The sequence below is a fragment of the Leiobunum rupestre genome, chromosome 11 (genome assembly GCF_980474605.1).
Source record: "Leiobunum rupestre chromosome 11, qqLeiRupe1.1.hap1, whole genome shotgun sequence".
Lineage (NCBI taxonomy): Eukaryota > Metazoa > Arthropoda > Arachnida > Opiliones > Sclerosomatidae > Leiobunum > Leiobunum rupestre.
This window is the reverse complement of record NC_143394.1, coordinates 49,391,118-49,413,024: the sequence shown is the minus strand read 5'-3', so window position 1 is coordinate 49,413,024 and position 21,907 is coordinate 49,391,118. Positions and strand designations below refer to the sequence as shown.

Sequence of the window (21,907 nt, the reverse complement as noted above, 5' to 3'; positions counted from 1 at the left end):
TTAAAATTATAATAGTTCACAAAGTCGCTAATAGGTGGCGGCAGGGGCCATCGAAGATTTTTTCATTTAAGTAGTTGAATTTTTCGCTCATAGGTGGCTTTTGTCGTAGTTGATAACCCTCCCATGATTTTCGTTCCTATCTTCACTAATGCTGTGTTAAAGCCTATGGGGAAAATTTGAACTGGGGCTCTAGATCCCCTGTAGCATTTTAGAGTCGGGCCGACGTCGGCTTGTGTCTTAAAACAGAAAGGTCGGCCTACTGTCGGGCCACCCCACTCTGAAAGGTCGAAATGTCCTAGTAGATCGACAAAAAAATTCGACTCACTTCTGATATATGTCCTACTCAGAAAAGACTATGTGCCGACTCAGAAATGACTATGGGCCGACTCAGAAATGACTATGGGCCGACTCAGAAATGACTATGGGCCGACTCAGAAATGACTATGGGCCGACTCAGAAATGACTATGGGTCGACTCAGAAATGACTATGGGCCGACTCAGAAATGACTATGGGCCGACTCAAAAATGACTATGGGCCGACTCAGAAATGACTATGGGCCGACTCAGAAATGACTATGGGCCGACTCAGAAATGACTATGGGCCGACTCAGAAATGACTATGGGCCGACTCAGAAATGACTATGGGTCGACTCAGAAATGACTATGGGCCGACTCAGAAATGACTATGGGCCGACTCAGAAATGACTATGGGCCGACTCAGAAATGACTATGGGTCGACTCAGAAATGACTATGGGCCGACTCAGAAATGACTATGGGCCGACTCAGAAATGACTATGGGCCGACTCAAAAATGACTATCGGCCGACTCAGAAATTACTATGGGCCGACTCAAAAATGACTATGGGCCGACTCAGAAATGACTATGGGCCGACTTCACAAAGGCATATTTCCGACTCGGAAACGACGTTGGGCTAACTTCATATACATACAATACGACTGTGAAACGACGTTGTGCCGACGTCAAATTAAATCGCACTTCAGAACTCCCACTTAATACCAATTTGATGCCTTAACAGTAATTTAGCTGAGATTGAATCGATATTAATTTTCAATTATTTTGTAATCAAAAATGAGCTATTTATATTAATAGAACTAATCCAAACAATATACAAGACTGAAAATCTTTTGGCGAAGTACATAGAATTAATATCGTAGTGATATAGAAAAGAAACAATTTAATTAAGCTTCTAGATTTTAATACGTAAAAACAAATACAATTCAAATACTTTTAACAAATATAATTATCTTTTAATATTGTAGTCTATTTTATATGTTATTTGTAAATCACATGACCTTGTAATTGCCAAGGCCCAACAGCTCATGCAAAGGTAATGGACCAATTGCGCAGTTCCCATTAGCGCAGTTCCCATTTCCACAAATGCAATTTCGCTGTTTTCCATTTGCGCAGTTTTCATTTGCGCAGTATCCCATTTCCGCAGTTTTCCATTAGCGCGTTTTTCATTTGCGCTTTTTCCGTAAGCGCAGTTTTCCACTTGCGCAGATATTTTCCATTTGCGCGGTTTATCATTTTCGCAGGTTTTTCATTTGCGCGGTTTTTCATTTGCGCAGGTTTGTCATTTGCGTGGTTTTCCACCGTTTTCGTATAGGAGGTGTTCTACGACATAGGCCATTCTAACGAAATATCTTGGTATTGGCCTCTCACATAGGACGTAACTGTCCTATGACAGAGGCCATTCCTACGAAATACAGGACGCTTACTGTCCTATATTGGAGGCCATTTCAACGAAATAGTTTTTATATAGAGGTAGTTATATCAAGGTTAGCGCGCGAAGCGCGCAACGCTTAGGTTAGCCGGGCGCGCTGCAGGCGCGTAGGCACCGTTTTCATATAGGTGTTCTACTACAGAGGACGTATATTGTCCTACGACAGAAGCCATTTTAAAAGTGGTGCTAAGGTATTAGCAGCAAACGGGGAAACCGCGCAAGCGGGAAACTGCGCAATCGGGAAAAAACGCGCAAATGGTAAATTGCGCAAATGACAAACTGCGCAAATGACAAACTGCGCAAATGGGGAGCTGCGCAAATAGCAATTCCGCAAATGGGAAACGCGCAATTGGGAACGTGCGCAAACGAAAACTGCGGAAGTGGGAAGTGCGCAAATGAAAACTGCGCAAGTGGACCCAAACCCATGCAAAAGATTGTTCGCAAAGCTATAATTAATTGATATAGATATTATTTATATTGATATATTATTGAAAAACTTACTTTGTTAGTTTCGATTTAATGTATTTCTCAAGATTTCAATGATTTTTCCATTAATGTTTAATAGAAAATTAAGCGCACAAGTCAACAATTACACCTCTCATCTCAAGCGAGTTCGCCAATAAACTTCTAACATGCTGCTAGTCCGGAGATGGCGCTGCGAAAGTATCAACTGGCGCGTGCTTTTGAATTTGTTAAACTATGAAGCGTTTGAAAAACTTTTTGCTCCTATCAATAGGCCTATTTATTAATACATTTTAAATTTTTTACTCTATTTAGAGTATAATTAATCAATATCAATAAAAATCAGGAATTAATATTTTGAAATAATATCGTAAATCGCAAACCCCAGTAACACATGAAGTCGGTTTAGATAAAAGACTATATACGCTTCGCTTACTAGACAGGCGTCTCCATACAGAAAATCTAATTGTAAAGATGAATTTCGTACAGTCTTATCAGATTAGGTCCCGCGTAACCATGGCAACTGAAATCGTAATTTTAATTCTAGCAGTATTATTCCCAATTCAATGGTTTATAGTCGACGACCAAATTCCGACCTAAAAACGTCGAAACGATTTTCGACACTAAAACCGTAAATCCTTTTTTGGGACTATTTATGGTCGGTATGCCGACCATTATCCAACTTAAAATAGACCTTACATTTAATTATTGGATTCGATATTAACTTTATGAAACCGACGATATTTATTTAGGAAAAGGGGATATTTTAATTATTTTCTGACTATTTGATGATGATGAATTTTTTATTCACTTTTATTTTTTCTTCAAACTTATTTGTATTCGAAAATCTAATAATGAGATCAGTTTTGGGTCGGAAATAAGCATTAATATAAAGTCGGCCCGACGTCGTGTCGGAGTTGGTTCTTAGGTCTATTAATTGGCGGTAAAGAGTCGACGTTTTGTAGTCGGCCGACCATTTTACCCCTACGACATTTCGACCCTTAATCCAAAGGTCGGCCGACTTTAGTGTTTATTACCTTTTGCCGACGTCGGCCCGACTCTAATTTGCTACAAGGGAAGTAACTTCTTATGCAAATTAATTTCAAAAAATTAATTAATCATAATTAGTAAAAATTAACTTCAAGTTTAATTATTCAATAAAATACAATTATTTTAAAAATATGAAAAAAAAATACATGTGTGGTCCTTATCAAGTCGGCATATCGACTGTACATTAAAGTCGACTTGCTGACTTCATAAAGTCTCAAAATGGAAATTTGTATTTTTTGGGGTTTGAAAAAATTGAACAATTTGAGTCGGCATACGGTCGTCGACCTGAAAACGACTTTTAGACCCATACCTAGGGTTCGGCAACCCGTTAAAATTAACGTAAAAATTACCGGTTAACTATGATTAGCCCCAAAAAAAATAGTTAATTTTCTTCGGTTATTTTTTCTTTTGATATAGAAAAGATAACGTTTTGGAGATTATTCTTTGAAATATATTTTAAAAAAACAATTATAAATGGTACCGCGCCGATTTTTTTAACTTTATCAATATGTGTTAGTACGTTTAGGTTTGTTAACAAGGAATTTACTTAAGCATTAATAACAAAAGATTTATTATCGATTTGTTTTTCAATATTGGTACAATTATTTTACCCTGCCGTTAAAAAATATTATGTTGTTGTTGTTAAATGAGTTTTTGATTAATTGTAAGAAATAGGCGATCGGTTAACGGTTTGATAAGAATAGACCGTCGTATAATTTGCACAAAATTGTTATTTTATAACTAAACGTGAACCGTTAACCGATAGAACGGTAATTAATATTTAGGTCGCACGATAATAAATAATTTCAATTCAATTTTATTTTCGTTTTTAATATATTAAGCGTCATCATAGCCGAGATTGTTTCTGCATGTAGGTTTTCTCTGGTTGGTGTAATTAAATTTTTCTGATGGAACCGATGTCGCAGGTATAGCGAGGTAATATCGAGCCATTTTGGCAACTGAAGGATAACTCTTTTCATTTTCCCATAGTCAAGATTTCAATTATACAATGTAACATCGCTTGTTTGGAATTGGATACCATTATCTAATCTTAAGAAGTTAAGACACTAGGAAACTAAGAAACGGAAAATCGCACGGCTTCGACGGAAAATCGCCACCAATTTATCCCATTATTCAGATTTCAGAGGGGGAGGTATAGGACTATAGGGAGATAGGAGTGTGACGTGACCCGACGTCACCCATGCTATTTCAGATATATATAAAACATTTCCACCCACAATGGCGCAAGCAACGAAGTAATTTTTTATTATATTTGTCCACCGTTGGCATGTTACTTAGTTTTCGATGTCTTGCTCAATACAGATTAGATTTTGTTTGTCATTTTTATACTAACCTACCACCATTGTAGGAGTACGTTAGTTTTGGGCGGTTGTAGGTCATCTTTTAAATATTTCAAAATCTTCGATCCACGGACTATCCGAGCCCGCCGCTTAGGGTAAAAGGCATATATTCCCTCAGTGTCGTGACTGTCGTCAACGACTAAAGGCTGGGCATTGGAATTTTTAGAGGTCGAAGCTTGAGCGGTCGAAGCTTGAGCGGTCGAAGCTTGAGCGGTCGAAGCTTGAGCGGTCGAAGCTTGAGCGGTCGAAGCTTGAGCGGTCGAAGCTTGAGCGGTCGAAGCTTGAGCGGTCGAAGCTTGAGCGGTCGAAGCTTGAGCGGTCGAAGCTTGAGCGGTCGAAGCTTGAGCGGTCGAAGCTTGAGCGGTCGAAGCTTGATTGGACCTTCCTTCATAGCATGTATTGAACACGTTCAAAATCATTGCCTTGAAAGATTTGACAGTAGTTTTATCATAATTATTTTGTAGAAAGTCAATCTTCAAGGTAGGGTCCAAGGCTGTAATTGTTCAATAAATATGTTATTGTCCCTTCTTAAAAACGGCCCGTGTTCAAAAATAGTTCCCAAAAAAATGAAATACGACCTATAATTGCTACAAATCGGTATATATCCGAAAAAGACGGCCTCGCTAAATACAGTATTATCGTCTTAAAGGGAATATAACACGCAAAGTTTTCTCCGTCGAAGACTTCTTTTTCGTTAACTTTTTCAAATATCCCTGCGCCAACTTTACCGTCACCGCCAGCCATGACTTTAAACTCGTATTCTCCAGTTTTCGTTCCACGACTACCTATTTGTTATCTCTCAATTCTAGCCTCTCCGTCAACTGCTGTAAATATTGTAAATACTGCGACCTCTACGAGTATCGCCCACCGCAACGTTCCTCCCGCTTATCGCTCACTTGACCCTCTGACTAAGCCTTTTGGCCCCACCCGACTTGGCGCCTTCCCTAATCACTTCACCTCCCAACCGATTACCATCTCTATACCCAATATGGATGATCTAACCGTTCTACTCACCACCGCCGACACGCTCACCCTCTACAAACGCTTCGAAATGGCTCTCATTATAGCCACTACTAACTCTAGCATTGTGGCTATTACGGAAACTGGACTCAAACCCAAGGTCCTAGACAGTGAAATAAACATTCCTCATTTTAACATTTTCCGTCGTAATCATCATAGTACAGCGAGGAGCGGTGGCGTAGTCCTCTTCCTGTCCTCCACAATCACCGCGCAACCTGTTGACGTTATCTCACTGGCCTCGATGTCCTTACTGTGCGTTGTGCCTTCCCCGCTCTGAATGCGCTTTTCGCGTTATATATCACTCTCCCTCTTACAAAAACCATAGCGCCATTCTTACAGTTATTGCCTCAATTGTTGGCCACTGCGCCTCCTAGAAACTTGAACCCGTCCTCCTGGGTGATTTTAATTGCCGGAATATATCTTGGGCATCCCTTCTGCAGATGAACCCACCCGGAACTTCCTGGACGCTGTCCTTAACCACCACCTTGTGAAATCAGTACACGACTTCACTAGGGTTGGTCGTGTCTTCCAAAGCCATAGCGTCCTTGATTTGGTCTTCACCGCTGATGCCTACATGGCATACGCCTCTCGGTAAAAGCGATCACAATGTTATAACATTCCGCATGGCATGCCCTTCCTCTCAAAGGGCATTAATGAACATTTGCCACTTGTTATTTAAGTTTCTCGCCTCACGGATAAAAAACAATTGATAGTTTAATAAAACAATTTGGTTCAAGGAAGAATATTGTTTGCCAGATTAAAGGCTGTGTCCGGTTTTTTGGGGTAGTTTTTTGGGAGCCCATATCTCTGAAACGAAGCACTTTAGGACCCCTGTTTATTGGACATTTTTACTCATAGAGACCCATAGAATGCATATAGAAAGTTTCGGTACTCTTATCCGTAACACCCTGTATATAAGAGAGGTAAAACTTGGGAAAATATACAAATCCGTGCCCCTCAGGCCGCATGGGCCCCGGGAATTTGAATGGGGTTCCCCTTTGCCTCGTCAGACCTCGAGTTTTGAGGCGGTAAAGGGCCGATAGTAGAAAGATAGGCTCGCCGTGACAACGAATTTGAAGAAAAAGTGTATATGGAATATCGGTCTTATAACTTTGCTTCAATTATTTAATTAAATAATGGAATTCACAATAATTGCAAATAGCCATTCTTTCTTCAATTTTAAAATGCCCCACACAAAACTACGGATTTTTCTGTTAACTCGTCCTGGACCTGGACGTTCTGCCATGATATTAGTTTTTAGATCAAGAAATGTTAACGCTGGCGCGTAGCGGAACAATTGACCAATCTCTACTAACTGACTTATGGAATCGATAAAGTCGGTTAACGTTCATTAGTTTAAATTTTTTGTAATTATTCGGATGTACAAACCATTAACGTTGTAAAAAAACAATTTCTTAAAGTCTAAATTTGTATATTACAAACCAACTAAAAAAACCGATAACAAATTATTTGCTTACTTATACATCTCTGCATTTTAACGATTGTAAAAATACTTGGTTGGTTTTTTACTTTAAAAGTTAAGTGGTAGTTTATATCTGATAACATTTTGCTTAGCATAAAATATTAAATTATTATGAAAAAAACAATTTATCATTTTTATTTAATCTTCAAGGATAAAGTTCAAATTATTAACATTAATGCATGGTTAATGAAAATGTATTTGAACGCAGTTTATCTACCCTGTTGTCAAAAGTAGCCGTTAACTGATAACTTAGCCAAAAAAGTTAATAGTTCATAAATTAACGATACTACATTCTGGTGTTGAGTAAATTAATTTGGAAAAATTAAATACACTTCAAATGGTAAATAACTTTTACCCGTTTGCCGAACCCTACCCATACCCAACTCTTGACCGACACCCTAATGCTACAGGGGATAGTATTATTCCCAACTCAATGGAAATAAGGCGGTGGCGTCGGTCATTTGGTTGATAAACGTAATCGTGACGTCACAGCACGCGGGAAAGCTAGTTGCAGACGACACGACAGACGATATTTTATAAAATTTACAAAAATCGTAAAAAAGCGTTCAACAGACGTGGCGTCACGGTTGCAAACGGAGCTCAACGGTTAATTAACAATTTCCCCTCAGTTGAGCGTCACTGAACGCGGCCCAGTTTATTTTGGGCTATGACCAGTAAATTAAATAGAATCTCTGGGGTTCACTGGTCATAATGGCCAGTTTATTTTTAATAGGCGCTTAAATAAAACATCTTCCCAGAAATTGCCAAGAAGTAATATTTCCGACAGCCAGGACTCATAAGTTACTATTTATTTAGTGCTTGTTGAAATATTAGAAGCTGGAGACTTTTCTCGAACATAACATCGGTTTTTTGCTAAGCCTTAACAAGCCAAAAAAGTTACCTGGTTAAAAGGAAACACTTGTTTCATACCGTACTGCAAAACTAATACGTTTAGTTCTAAGGAATTAGTTTTCATCTTTTTCCGAAAGATAATTTTATACGAAATGAATTAACTCTGCCTCCATGAGAAGCCTTAAAATTGGCCGGTAATATAAAAATATTCCGTATAATTTTAATTATTTATACCATAAGAGGATGATAATAATAATAATATTATCTTCTTATACGTAATTTTAGTAACATTTTATATTTTACCTTAAAATATATTATCGAAAATTAACATTAGTATGTTCCTTAAACACGTGAGCCGACGCGTTTCTTATCTGACGCAAAATTCTCATGAGGGCAAAAACGCGTCTCCAATTGGCTTAAATTTGACTTTTTGGCTAGCCATTCTAACCGTTTAACCAACCGACCGGAAATAGTTCCTTCCCAGATGAATTTGGAGAGGGGAGTAGAAACCGAGTGTCTTTTATTGAAGCGTCCATTAAAAGTATAATTCTATACCGCAAGAGAGCATGATAAAAGCGTTGCGCTCTCAATTTCTCAGGGCCAATGACATTGCGTATTTCGTCGCATCTGGCAATAATGCAATTTGATGTTCTTCCGCTACAATCAGTCAGATTCGTCGAACTAAATCAATCATTACAAATATGTTTTAGAAAATAAGCATAGAAGACATTGATCTAGGGGGAGAAAGCTAAATCGCAAGCTAAGCAGTTAATACAAACCAACATTAGACTGGTAAACTCCAAAATGGAGAAGGATATAGAGCAAGCGAGCAAGGCTAAAGGACGAAAATTCTGGCGGTACATTAAAAAGTTGAGAAAGGGTTCTAAAGATTTGATAAGAACGACTAAAACTATCAGGCGACTTTATAAGGAGTCCGAAAGAAATAGCGGGTCGGATTGTGGAATATGTTCAAAACTTGGAAATTGAACTTCTGGAGGATGAACTACCCTCTACACCCACCTCGATCGGCTCTCAAGATACTACTAATCACCTTCCACAACAGGGAATCTGCGACCCTTTCCGTCAGCCAGAATTGGATGCCGTCCCACGATGGTTACACTGTGGAAAGGCGGCTGGTCCGGATGGATTATATGCTGAATGTTTAAAATATTTAGGTACATCAGCTAGGGCAACTCTCTGTACCATACTAAATCAGATTCAGTCAGACAAAGCTGTGCCGGAGGAATGGCATATCGCGAGAGTCACTTTGGTATTTAAGGGTAAAGGCAAAGATGAATTGGATCTGAATTCGTATCGCCCTATAGCAATTACTTCTATCATGTATAAAGTATACGCAATGCTCTTTAAGGCACGCACCAGTGACTTCCTGGAGGGTAACTACCTGATAAGTTAATCACAGCTAGGGCGGTTTCGGGAGAGACAGACGCATTGCTGACCACCTCTTCGTGATAACACAGTTGATTGAGCTTTTAAAACGAGAACTCCGGCCCTTAGAAATTGTGTTTCTCGATATTAAGAAGGCTTATGACAGTGTACATCGATAGAAACTTTGGACACGGTTGGTTGACTTAGGAATACCATATCAAAACAGAAGCAGTGTCTAGCAGGTTAGGTTTAAGACAGGGGTGCCCTCTTTCCATTACTATTTGTGGCGTATATTAATAATCTGGCAGTTGAATTGGAAAACTCTGGTACTGGGGCTATACTAAGTGGTAATACATTTCCCCCCTTGGAAACCTTCAGATTTGAATGTCTCTTGTACGCCGATGACATAGTCTTATTCTCCAATTCAAGGGAGAATATGCAGAAACAATTAGACATTTGCTCCTATTTCGCTAGGCGAATGAATGGGTTTATCCTTCAGCATGGGAAAATCTCAATCCATGTCCTTTGGACGTCACGTTTCAACACCATATACGTTACAGAATGAATCGGTGGAAGCCGTATTGGAGTATACTTATTTAGGAGTCAGGATAAATTCTGAGGGTAACTTCCTTGATCAGATGGAGACATCAGTCAAAGGCAAATGCAATAAATTGAGATGGGGAGTCCAGAATCTTGCGAAACACTCTTATAATCAATATTCTGTTGGCAGAACCTTATGGAAATCAGTGGCAGTGAAGTTCTTTGCTACTCAACTTCCACCCTCACAGTGCTGGAGCGAAGCCAAAGGGATATGGGAAAATTCGCCTTAATTTCTGGCCCATTTGCCGCAGATGTTGCTGTTCAAGGGGACATGGGTTGGTCCCGAAGTAAAATTAAGTATTTGGGCCGTCTGAAATTCCTACACCCAGATAGGATCGCCAAAAGGTTATTCCGCTTTATCCGAACCAATGGATACAATACGTCATGGACAGATAGAGTCAATCAGCTTGACAGAAAGTACAGTGTTGGTACACAAAGGGGCACAGCTACCCCTTACAAGGCCTGGGAAAGCACTGTTTCGCGAGAGATAAACGAATGTGCGAAAAAAGAAGAGCCTAATTGCATACCAAGAAAAGAAATGCCCAGCTAAAGAATGGTGCTATGATGGTACTGTAGGAGCTGGCCTATTATTCCAAGCCCGGACGGGATCTATCATGACTGGGGAGCAATCTTTGGCTATTCGCCACAATCCAAGCTGTGTGGCTGGCCTAATGAAACATTAGAACACGTCTTACTAGAATGCCCGACAGTAGCCCATGATGACATTGCAATTAATGATTGGAGAGGGGAACATTGGGGTGAGTCCATCGCAGTGCTGCTGGGTCTGCTTGATGGCAGCCGCTGGGAACCTGACATGATCAAACATATCCTCTTTACGTGGAATAGAAAATTAGCCCTCTGGCGTATAGTTAAAATCGCTAAACTTATATTTGAATATAATTTTCTGAGACCCGATTTCTTGTTTTCTATTTATTTTTGCATTCCTGTAATCATATTGTATTTTTGTTTTTTCCATTTTTTATTTTTATTTTCATTTTATATACTGTGCTGCGCTCCTTCTAGGAGCCGCCCTGTTTCAAAAGGGTATAACTCTGTACGGCAAAATAAACCTATAAACCTATATGACTTTTAAAAACAAAAAGGAGTAAAACAGTTTTTTATTCGAAGCTAGATCAAGAAGATGATGAAATATTTTTTAAAGTTCCTTAAGAAATGTGATAAATACCAAAGCTCTTTGGTTTGTGATAAATAAATAGCATTATAGTTCTTAATCGCTATTAACAATTCACTTTCAAAAGTAAAATAAAAGAGGGAGGGAGGTAAGTGGGGTAGAAAAGAGTGGTCATGACCAGTAAATTATATTTTAAGTAGGGGGTATAGACGGTAAAATAAACGGGTGTGGAATTTTAAACCGTCATTGCCACTTAAAAACTGGACACTAGCCAGGGAGGGAACACCGGATTGGTTGGTATTGGAGCATGCGCAGAGGCCAATTTTTAACTTTCGCCGAGTAACAAATATCTAAATCGTGATTCTTCGTAGAGCACGTGGCGCCATCTAAGTAAAATGACCTTTATATTTCGAGAATAAAAGATAGACAAAATGGTTGTTTAACTGTAAATTTACCTATAACTTGAATTCTTTAAATTAAAATACAAATTATTAACTGAGATCAATCGTAATGACGTGAAAAACGGTTGAAATAATTTCAGTGACAATTAAAGTCGCGAAGCGGAGAGGCTGGCAGCCATGCTGTCACGAAACGTTTCCCCTTTTTTCGTACCCCCAAATTCAAAAACCCTTCAGAGGCTGGGAAGCCGTTGGAATTTATTTTACCGTCTATTGTGGTCATATTGGCCAGTACTTTTAAAAAGCTTATTTCCAACACTGCTCTGATCGCTCCTGAAGAAAAATAGTGACTGCGTTCAGTAACTCAAAAAAAAGCTCAGCGCTGAGGTCTACGGTCAATGGTTTATTACTGAACGGTTTTTTGACTTCCAGTTTTGATGTCATGTTGCCCGTCCGTTGAGCAACGAAGTCATCGTTTTTAAGCAGGTTTTCCCGTTGCTCAACGTTCACGTGACGTCGCAGCACGGAGTAAGGCTAGCTTCGGACGCCGCAACAGACGATATTTTACAAAATTTACAATAATCGTAAAATGCGTAATTTTCAGATCGCTCGGACTGCCAATGGAATACTAAATGATACACTTTTGTTTGACTTTCGGAAGATAACATACGATAAGCCGTTCTGTTAAAAATTTGTATTTTACTGTGAGCAATGGTTCTCCGAGCACCTCCGATCTGAGCGATGACCTAGCAGACAAAATCGGATCACTCTCGGAGCGGTCTCTATGGACAACGCTATCAGTATAAATTTTCGACGGCACAAATGTCTGTCATTTTCTATTTATTGAAATAAACTAAGGGGGAATACAAAATATACATTATGGTTAAAATATTATATTTTACCTAGAAGAAGAATAGTCTCCAGGAGGCGTTAAACCCGGCTTTTGCGTGATACACTTCTGTTTAATAACATTTCCGGAAGTGAGTAGCTGTAAGCAAAGATATTATATAGCTCTGTACCCTAGGCAGCGTTCAACAACCTTCTGATTTATTCCCGATTATGTATCAGAAATAACGTAACAGTTGTTGGGCGATTTTTTATTCTTCCGGTTGTGACGTCACGATCAGCCTCAGAAATAAGGTTTTATTTTAAACTGGTCCTTATGACCAGTGACCCCCTAGCATATGAATTATTAAACTGGTCCTTATGACCAGTGACCCCCTAGCTTATGAATTATTAAACTGGTCTTATATAAAATGTTCTAATGTCATTTATAAGCCTAAAAAACCTATACTACATGTTTAGAAGTTAGATTATGTTGGTAACATTAACTTTACACGTATTCAAAATAGTTAACTTTATTTTATGAGTACCACAAGAATAGTACAATATAGTACTATCTCACCTAAGACTACTACCATAGCCTAGAAGACCCTCGTAATTTACCGTATTATCTCTCTTTCTCTAAGCCCCGTAACTCCAGAGTCCCCAGTCCGTTACCGCGTAGCCAGGGTAGCCTACCGTACTTGGGGGAAAGCGAGACTAGAGGATTGAGGGTTTGAGGCCGGAGGGGGGTTAGACAGCTCGACTCGTTCGAGAGATGCGAGCGAATGGACTCTACATAAAACCTCGACGTGCGGCCGCGGCGGTAGTAAGTGGAGTCGCTGTACATATAAATCCAGTGAATACGGAAATCAAAATTGATATAAACCTTAAATTAATAGGTCATCTCCTATTATTTGGAATTATGAAACTGGTCACCTTCTGTTTTTCTGTTATTATTTCGAATTAATAAACTGGACACGGTGACCAGTGACCCCCCCAAATTTTGAATAAATAAACTGGTCTGAGCAATTAATTAACTGGTCTTTGACCACTTGACCACCGTTATTTCCAAGGCTGGTCACGATATGTATCACTTTAACCAGGGTTTGTGGAGAGATGGTTGATAGACTCCGATTTTTCCCATAGTATAGCTTTGATAACGCCATTGGAAAATATAGATGGCGCTGTCATCGCTATGTAGCCCCTTTGAAATGTCGACCACTTCTCTGCAGCACATAGAAGTATAGCGGTGAAGCTCATTCGCTATCTTATTTCCAAAACCACGTATCTTTGCACAAATTGTTTTAAAAGATACGTGGTTTTGGAAATAAAGTAGCGCACTGATGTTTTGTAGCTATAATTGCGAGTTTACAGATTATATTTTTAAAGTTAAATTAGAATATTGATTTAAATTTATGGAAAAATGAAATGTAAGCAAACTTAAAAAAAACTTATTTGAAATTTCCGATGTCATTTTACCACTATTTAAAGACAACTAAATTAAAAAACGAAAGCACAGCACCGATAAAAATCATTGTTCATAAAACTATATTTACCGCCCGCAAATTCGTAAAATTTATAAAAAGTATCGCCTACTGATAAAATGGAGTAGAGTAGAAGACGCAAAAAATCTTTCTTGATATGACGAAAACAGAGAGCTGACGACGAGCCCCTAAACATAGCGCTCGCTGCGCCTTCTGGCGCAGACTAAGAATATTAAAGAGTACAAAAATCGGAGTCTATCAACCATATCTCCACAAACCCTGCTTTAACCTGTTCTACGAACAGGTTTTTCTGATATGTAACAAAAATGTTACGCGCACGTAGAAGATTTCTGATTGCCGCCATTTTGATGGTTTCTTTTTGGCGTTCAACAACCAAATACGTTACGATAAGCAATCGAACCGAACGGTAACGCAATCGGAATTATCGGATTATTTTTACGATTTTAGTTGTTGAGAGCTTTCTGATTGACGGTTTTTTAACGAAGAGTTTATCCACTTTCGCCACGTGCACTCCATCGTTCGCTGTATTGTCCTATCACGGCCAACTTTGATGACGCGCTGTTCCGCGAATAGCGTGTCGTCCAAGTTGGCCCTGGTCTTATCTTTAGTTGGAGCTAATCTTTTCGGAGTTCCGGCAGGAAGTGGGTAAACGCTATTGACTACGCACGAGGCTGTTATTTCGAATCTAGGGTACGAGGTTGATATTATATTCGCTGTAACAACATATCCCAAAGCAGGTTGAAGGTCCATTAGCCTCTTGAGTCAAGGAAGTTAAGTCAATCCAACTCCCATAAACTCTCACTAACACTCAGGGGCGTACCGAAGAGAGTATGTTTGGGGGGGGGAGGTAAGTGAAATTTGCCAAGTAAAAACCAAAGTTTGTCAAGTCGTCTAAGTTTGGATTGTTACGGTAGATTAAAATTATAATCGGTGGCGCCATCTGCTGTTAGTGGCGGGAACTATATACTATACAATTGAATTAATGGTACTAATGTACATTGGAAGTTATAGATGGCGCCACCCGTATAATGATAGAGTTGAGCTGAGCGCGCCGACTGGAAATTTCAGAATTTGTTTCGCGAAACCACGACTACCGAACGCGCCTATGTCATTCTAGCGGTACTATTCCCAATTCAATGGCGAAAACGGCTCGGCTTCTAGTTATATTGAGTGAAGCCTTTGCGTACTCTCTTTATATATAAAGGAGATACGCGAAGAAGAAAAAAGAGATTGAACGATGTTACAGCAATTTAAAAATCCCATCAAACCCGCTTACTATTTTCTCGTCGTGTAACCCGCTATAGTAAAAAATAGATACATTTCATCCTGACGAATACTAGTTGTTGTTTAACTGAACTGCTTTGAATAACTGGAATTATTCATACCGAAATATAACAATTCAAACACTTATTACTGAAATATTAACGTAAGAACAACCGACACTGTATCACACCATATGATCACACGATATCTTTATCCAACGCAACTTTAGGAATATTGGCTTGTGAAATTTTCACTTTCCTAAAGAATATCACTATAATATTCACGACTTACCTAATTTTCCTTAAAAAAACTGTAACATCTCCTATAGAAATTAAAACTATTTTTATAAATTTTATACAGGCTGCCAAGTTTTTAACCAATCAAATTCGAAATATTTTTGCACGCAAAAATTTTACGCATTTGATTGGTTAAAAACTTGTTTTCTGTGCCCGGATTGGAGAACGCGATTTTGCGCGCCGAATTTTTCAACGCGCACAATTTGGGCAAATTGTGACACATTTGGCGTTCCATATACGACAGGTGAGCGTTCTTCCGCAGAACCACGGATACAGCTACGCTACATTGAAAATTAAAAACTCCTCCGAGGAGAGGTATATTTTGGCTTGCCAACTTGTTATAGTGTTATTCTACCTATTTACATATCGGAAATGTATTTTATCAAATTTAAAAAGGGATTTAAGTAGTAATTTTCTACCTATATTTGCATATTGGAAATGAATTTTAACGTATTAAAAGCAGAATTCATCTTTCTAAGTGTAATGGGAATTTGGCCTATTAAGGCTCAATACGACCTAGAAGGCAAAGCAGTAAGTCGACCTCCAACCAAAAAGTGAGCCGGGGTGAGAGGTGCCGGTTCACCGGCGTCCTGATAGACATAAGATATGGGTCGCGAGTTGATGACCGCTTCAGCTTCGGTGAGGTAGGTTGTGATTTCGTCGATGGTGAGGCGCGCTTGACCCATGGATCTTTTAAGGCAGTTTTTGACCGACCTAACCAAGCGCTCCCAGAAACCACCCCACCATGCGGCTCTCTCCACGATATAATGCCAAGATATTTTTAAATCGCCAAAGTAGCGGCAAACCTCGGGATCGCGCAGATTATTGAATAGCTCCTTGAAGTCGAGCTCGGCTCTTTTGAAGGACTTCGCATTGTCAGAATAAATAGCCTTTACCATCCCTCGTCGGGCGACGAATCACCGAAAAGCTTGGAGAAAACTGTCGGCAGACATGTCGTTGACCAGTTCTAAATGGCAAGCTCTGGTGACGGCGCAAGTGAATAAGGCTATATAACTTTTGCCCATCTTTGGAGTACAAGGGCCCGGCGAAATCCAACCCAGAAATTTCAAAGACAGGAGCCGGAGTGGTGCGGAAAGATGGTAGCGGTGCCATTTCGACGGCGGATGCCTGAACACGAGTCCAGCGACAATAGTAACAGTGGTGCACTACCTTTTTGACTAGTTGATGACCGCTAGGGATCCAGAAATGCTCACGCACTTCTACAAGAGTATCGTTTACGCCTGCGTGTAGCAATCGCTCGTGCTCATTGTACGCAATCAATTCTGACAGACGGTGTTTTGACGAGAGAATCCAAGGATGGCGTTCACGATAGGATAGGGCTGTTGAGGTCAGGCGCCCTCCAACGCAGAGTAGTCCTTCACTGTCGAGATAAGGGTGAAGTGAATATATTTTGGACTCCTGTTCTATGGCTTGTTCGTTTTTTAAATTAGATATCTCAGTAGGAAAGTGGTCTTCTTGGGCGTGACGTATCCAATACTTTTCGGCTCGTATCAGCTCTTCTGTAGTTAGGACATCTACGTATCGTTCTTGTTTGGCCTTTCTGCAGTTGTCAACGAACCGATGTATCCAAGCTGTTATTCTATAGACCGGTCTCAGGAAACAGGTACAAAATCGCTTTAGGTCAAGCACCGGTTCTATGGAAGGGTTGGCTATGACCAAACTTTGATTCACAGCTTGGAAAGAGTTTCGAAGTTCTTCATAAACTCTTGGATTGCATTTCGCCTGTTTAGCTCCCGTTTTCTTTGGGTGGTCTTTGGTTTCTTGACTAAGCCAAGTAGGCCCTTTAAACCATAAAGGATTTGAAATGAGGTCGGATACAGCGATACCTCGAGTAGGTAGATCCGCTGGGTTGTCTTTCGTTCGACAATGACTCCAAACTTCCGGATCAGTTAGCGTTTGTATTTCCCGAACGCGACTGGAAACGAAAGGTTTCCATTCAGTCGTCGTCCCGCGAATCCATTGAAGCGCTATTGTGGAATCGGTCCACATGTGTATTTTTGATGGTCGAGCTGTAAATGTTTTGAGTAAATGGGCTGTCAGTCTAGCACCTAGGACTGCTCCCATTAACTACAAGCGTGGTATGCTTAGCTTTTTTAATGGGGCAACTCTCGTCTTAGCTGCGGTTAGAGCAGTTCCGATCTGTCCATCGTCGGACGTGAAACGCAAGTAAGAGACTGCCGCGTAGGCCTTCTCGCTAGCATCAACAAATGTGTGCAACTCGATAACAGTTAGATTTGCGTCACCGGTTGTGAAATAGTAATGGCGAGGAATGGTCACTTCTCGCAGGTTTTGAAGCTCATTGCACCATCCATTAAACTTGGTCGACAGTTCTGGTGTCAGCTCTTCATCCCAGGTGGACCCATTTTGCCATATTTCTTGGAAGATAAATTTTGCTCTTACCGTAAAGGGGGAAATTAGCCCCAGCGGGTCAAAAATACGGGCCACAGACTTGAGAACCCATCTTTTAGTATTTTGGCGAGATATTAAGAACTTTAGTAAGGCGTTGATTTCGAAGACTAACTTGTCCGAGTTAATGTCCCAAGATAATCCAAGAACCTTCAACGTAGCTGAGCTGGAGAGGTTTTGTGTGGATTGCGATTCCGCAGAATGGTTGTCCAAGTTCCATAGTTTCCGTAGTTCCGGAGAATTTGTTTTAAACTTGTGTAAGTCCATGCTGGCTTCTTTTAAGATTTCACCTGATTTTGCTGAGATTTGTTGTGCAATTTCAACTGTGTTGGCACCTGAAAGGAAATCGTCAACAAATAATCCCTTATCGAGTTTTTTGCAGATATTGAATTATTTCTCCGAGTAATTCTTTAGATGGTGTCTTATAGTTCCCACTAGCAGGAACGGGCTAGAGGTGACTCCAAAGGGGACGCGGGTCATGCGATAAACTAATAGTGGTGAGCTGGCATTTGGGTTGTTGACGTCGACCCACAGGAAACGGACAGCGTCTCTATCCTTTTCCGCTATCGAGATTTGTAAAAATGCCTTAGTAATGTCAGCGGTAAAAGCTATTCTATTTTCTCTAAATCGTATAAGAACGTCAAGGAGCCCAGGGTTGAGGTTGGGGCCCGCTTCTAGACAGTTGTTGAGAGAAGGTTTCTCGAGGGCATGGGAGGAAGCGTCATAAACGACCCGAAGTTTTGTAGTGTCGCTGGATTCCCGCATGACTTCTCGATGTGGAAGATAATAGATAATGTTTTCATTTTCTTCGAATGGCGATGCTTTAACTTTCTCAACTAGTCCAGAGTCCAATTGATCTTTAATAACATCGTTATAATTCATGTATAGAACAGGATTAGCTAGGAGTTTCCTGAGAAGGTTTTGGGTCCGTTTTTTAGCGACGGCGAGATTGTCTGCTAGTTGAAGTTTGTTGGGTTTCCATGGAAATGAAACTTCATAACGTCCATCTCTTTTGACAATGGATTTTTCGAACGAGGCTAGGACCTCGCTTTGCTTTGGAGATTCAGATTCGGAGTCTTTTATGCCGATTGAGTCGAGTTCCCAGAACGCCTTAAGCTAGTCGGAAACGAGTTCATCTTCCGAGCGTGATACTGTGTTGAGCATGACCGCGACCGTGTTCACTCCGATTGCTGAGGTTGTGACCATCGTTGGTCCGTTTATTACCCAACCAAACAACGTTTCTTGGGCGACAAGCTTCGACGTAAGACGTTCGAATTTTAGATAAACAATTCCCCAGTACTCGTTTGAGCCTAAAAGTAGGTCGATCGATGAAGGGCAGTTGTGACCTTCGTCTTCAAGGGCGTATACCAGCTGCAAACCACGTTTACTCATTTCTTCCACTACCCCAGCGCTAGGTATCGAAAAAACAGCTCCACTGATTTCTTTCTTGGATTCGAACGCTTCTATTGTAATGCGCCGTTTCGAATCAAAAACGCATGCTAGTTCAAGGCGAACCTTTCTCCGTCTGCTGCGTATCGGTTGGGCTCCCTCAAAGGGGTAAACATCCAGTTCTTCTTCCCCGACGACTTGAGATGCTTTCTTTGATAATAGTAACATGGCTACCGGTGTCAAGTAGGCAACGAAGTTTTTCAGTACTTCCGTCTATTGGATTTTTGGCTAGAGCTTGGGCCATCTGGAGTAAGACCATCTTGTTTCCTTTGGTTTCGTTCGATCCGACGTAATTACTCGCTACTTTCGCGGGAGCTAATACCTTGGAACCCTTTTTCGGATCAGAATCATCTTCCCTTGAGTCACAGAGAGTGACATGATGCCCGCGTCCACATTTAAAGCATTTTGTATTGGAGTCGCAATTTTTGGTACGGTGGTTACTCCTAAGGCAAATATAACACCGCCGGTTTTTGAAAACGATCTCCTTCCGTTCCGCGAGCGTTCGCGCTTGGCACTCCGACGTTTTATGCTCCGGATCGTCGCGATAGAAACAAGTTTTTATGAAAGATTTTGCTTCCCTTTTTACCCCGCCACCGCCGACGTGAAGCGCGGCAGTCGAAGAGGGTGTACGCGGTTTTTGGCTTTGAGCAAGGACAGTAGATACAGGGACGAGAAAGCAGGGGAAAAAAATTGATTTTAAACGTCTTCATATTCACGGGGAGTTAGATGTAAACAAACCGCGGCCATTGTTAAGACGTGGTTCACCATGGACAGTATTATTGTAGTTAGTTTTTACCATTTTGATGTTAAATTAAAAATAAAACTACGAGCGTAAATAAAAAAATGCCCATTTGTTTGGAACACTTAAGCCTCGTCAAGAACCGCTAAAATTAAGTGACCGCCAGTTTTTTGTTTACAACTAACTCTCCTTGCGTTTAGGTCGTTTTAGGTGATATATTCCAACAGAGGCCGCCAATACACTTTCTCGTCCCTGTATCTACAGTCCTTGCTTTGAGTTTCGACCCGCGAGTGGGAAAGGGATTTGGGTAGGTTTTTCTCGGAGGAATCCTGATTAGACCTAGAGTATGCGCGTTCTCGAAAACCAATTTCTTTCCGTACAAAAGACAATAAATCATCAACAGTATAAACTCTTTGATCGTAAGCCCGATTAAAATCAATGATAATTTCTGACGGCAACATTTTAGTTAATACATGACATAATAAAACCCCGTACGAAGCTGAAACCACCCCTAATGATTGTAAACTACGAATTTGTACTTCAAAGGTTTCGTACAAGCGTTTAAAACCCTCAATGTCATTAGCTCGTTTAACGGGTATTAAACTCGTTAAAATGTCCATATGGGTATCTTCAATAGTTTTAGCGTCTCCGAATCTTTCTAATAGAAGTTGAACAGCCGCGTCATAATTATGTTCAGTTAAAGATAAACCGGAGATCCCTGTAGCGGCTTTCCCAATTAAAAACGATTTTAAATATGAAAACGTAGCTGATTTCGTTAAACTTGAGTTGCTGTGGATGCTCGCTGAAAATTGATTCCAGAAGTGAATCCAGTTGTTAGGATCCCCGTTGAATTTTTCCAGTTCCAGTTTAGGTAGACGGATGCTGGGCGTTACGGTATTTCCCTGAGATTGAGTTTGCGGGCTGCCAATCAGCGTAGTTGAACTTCCCGGAGATGGGATTAGCGGATTGGTATTCAGCTGCCCAGTAGTATTTCCTTGCGGCGGGCCTTGTGGATTTTTAATCATCGGAGTTACACTTCCCGAAGGAGGGATTTGTAGATTGATGTTTTGCACCGTTTGAACGTTTGGCATTGACGCTGCAAGACGTAGCTTTTCAAGCAAACGTCAGTAGTGGAGAATCGAAAATCCAAAATGTCGTCCGAGTATTTACAGCACAGATCAAAATTATCTTCGAGAACTACGTCACCGTCAATCAGGCGCTCGATTATGTTGTTCAGTTCTTCCAGTTTCGGTTCCTTATCGTTAAGAAGCAGAGGAGCATTTTCAAGTTTTTCAGGCTCACACGTCTTATACAACAGTTTATATCTTTAAAGTATTGAAACACTTGAGAAAAAGATACGCAGAGGTAAAGATAACGCAAAACAAGCCGGTCCTGAGTAACCAAAAATGGACCAAAAAGGACCAAAGTACCCTAAAAGCGACCAAAGTCACCATTACCGGCCCTATGTACGATGTACCCTATTTCGGACCATAAGTACCCTAAACTGGACCTATTAGCTTTATTGTAATGTTAAACCCTCATAGAGATACACCTAAAAGAAAAGAAAACTTGCCGTCCAATTTTGGGTACATGAATTATTTCGGAGAGGGAACCTTCACTACCGTGAAAGGCGTGAATACGTGTATGTTGATTTATCCACTTTTAAAACACTAAAATGCATATTTTCATTTAAATTCAAATTAACCGCGCCCCGGGTAATCCACGCACGCGCGCGAACACTGTCTCCCACCTAGGTTATCAAGTATCATACAAAGTAGTTCTTACATAATTTCAACTTATTCCATACGATATTTAAAACGCGAGATAAAGAGAAACAAGCCGAACGTTCAAGTACCATATAAGTGTACTCTTTAAATATTCGAGATAAGCGAAGATACAGATAACGTAAAACAA

General features: G+C 40.3%; 1 protein-coding gene across 1 annotated transcript; it reads right to left on the bottom strand.

The window, feature by feature from the left end:
• Nucleotides 1–17,466: 17,466 nt before the first annotated feature.
• LOC149923135 (uncharacterized) lies at nt 17,467–21,084 on the bottom strand. Its single transcript, XM_090162357.1, has 5 exons — nt 20,549–21,084; nt 19,577–19,697; nt 18,958–19,467; nt 18,241–18,858; nt 17,467–18,168 (listed from the first exon to the last, which is right to left on the bottom strand). The coding sequence occupies exons 1-5, from the start codon at nt 21,082–21,084 to the stop codon at nt 17,467–17,469; spliced, it is 2,487 nt and encodes an 828-aa protein (XP_090018483.1).
• Nucleotides 21,085–21,907: the final 823 nt, after the last annotated feature.

Excerpts from the sequence above, each read along its gene's own strand:
- LOC149923135 (XM_090162357.1), bottom strand. The coding sequence starts at position 21,084 with ATGCCAAACGTTCAAACGGTGCAAAACATCAATCTACAAATCCCTCCT. Across the intron at positions 19,468-19,576 it reads ATCCGAAAAAGGGTTCCAAG|ACGGAAGTACTGAAAAACTT; the intron begins GTATTAGCTCCC and ends AAAATCCAATAG. Across the intron at positions 18,859-18,957 it reads TCGCGGTCATGCTCAACACA|CAAAGCGAGGTCCTAGCCTC; the intron begins GTATCACGCTCG and ends GAATCTCCAAAG.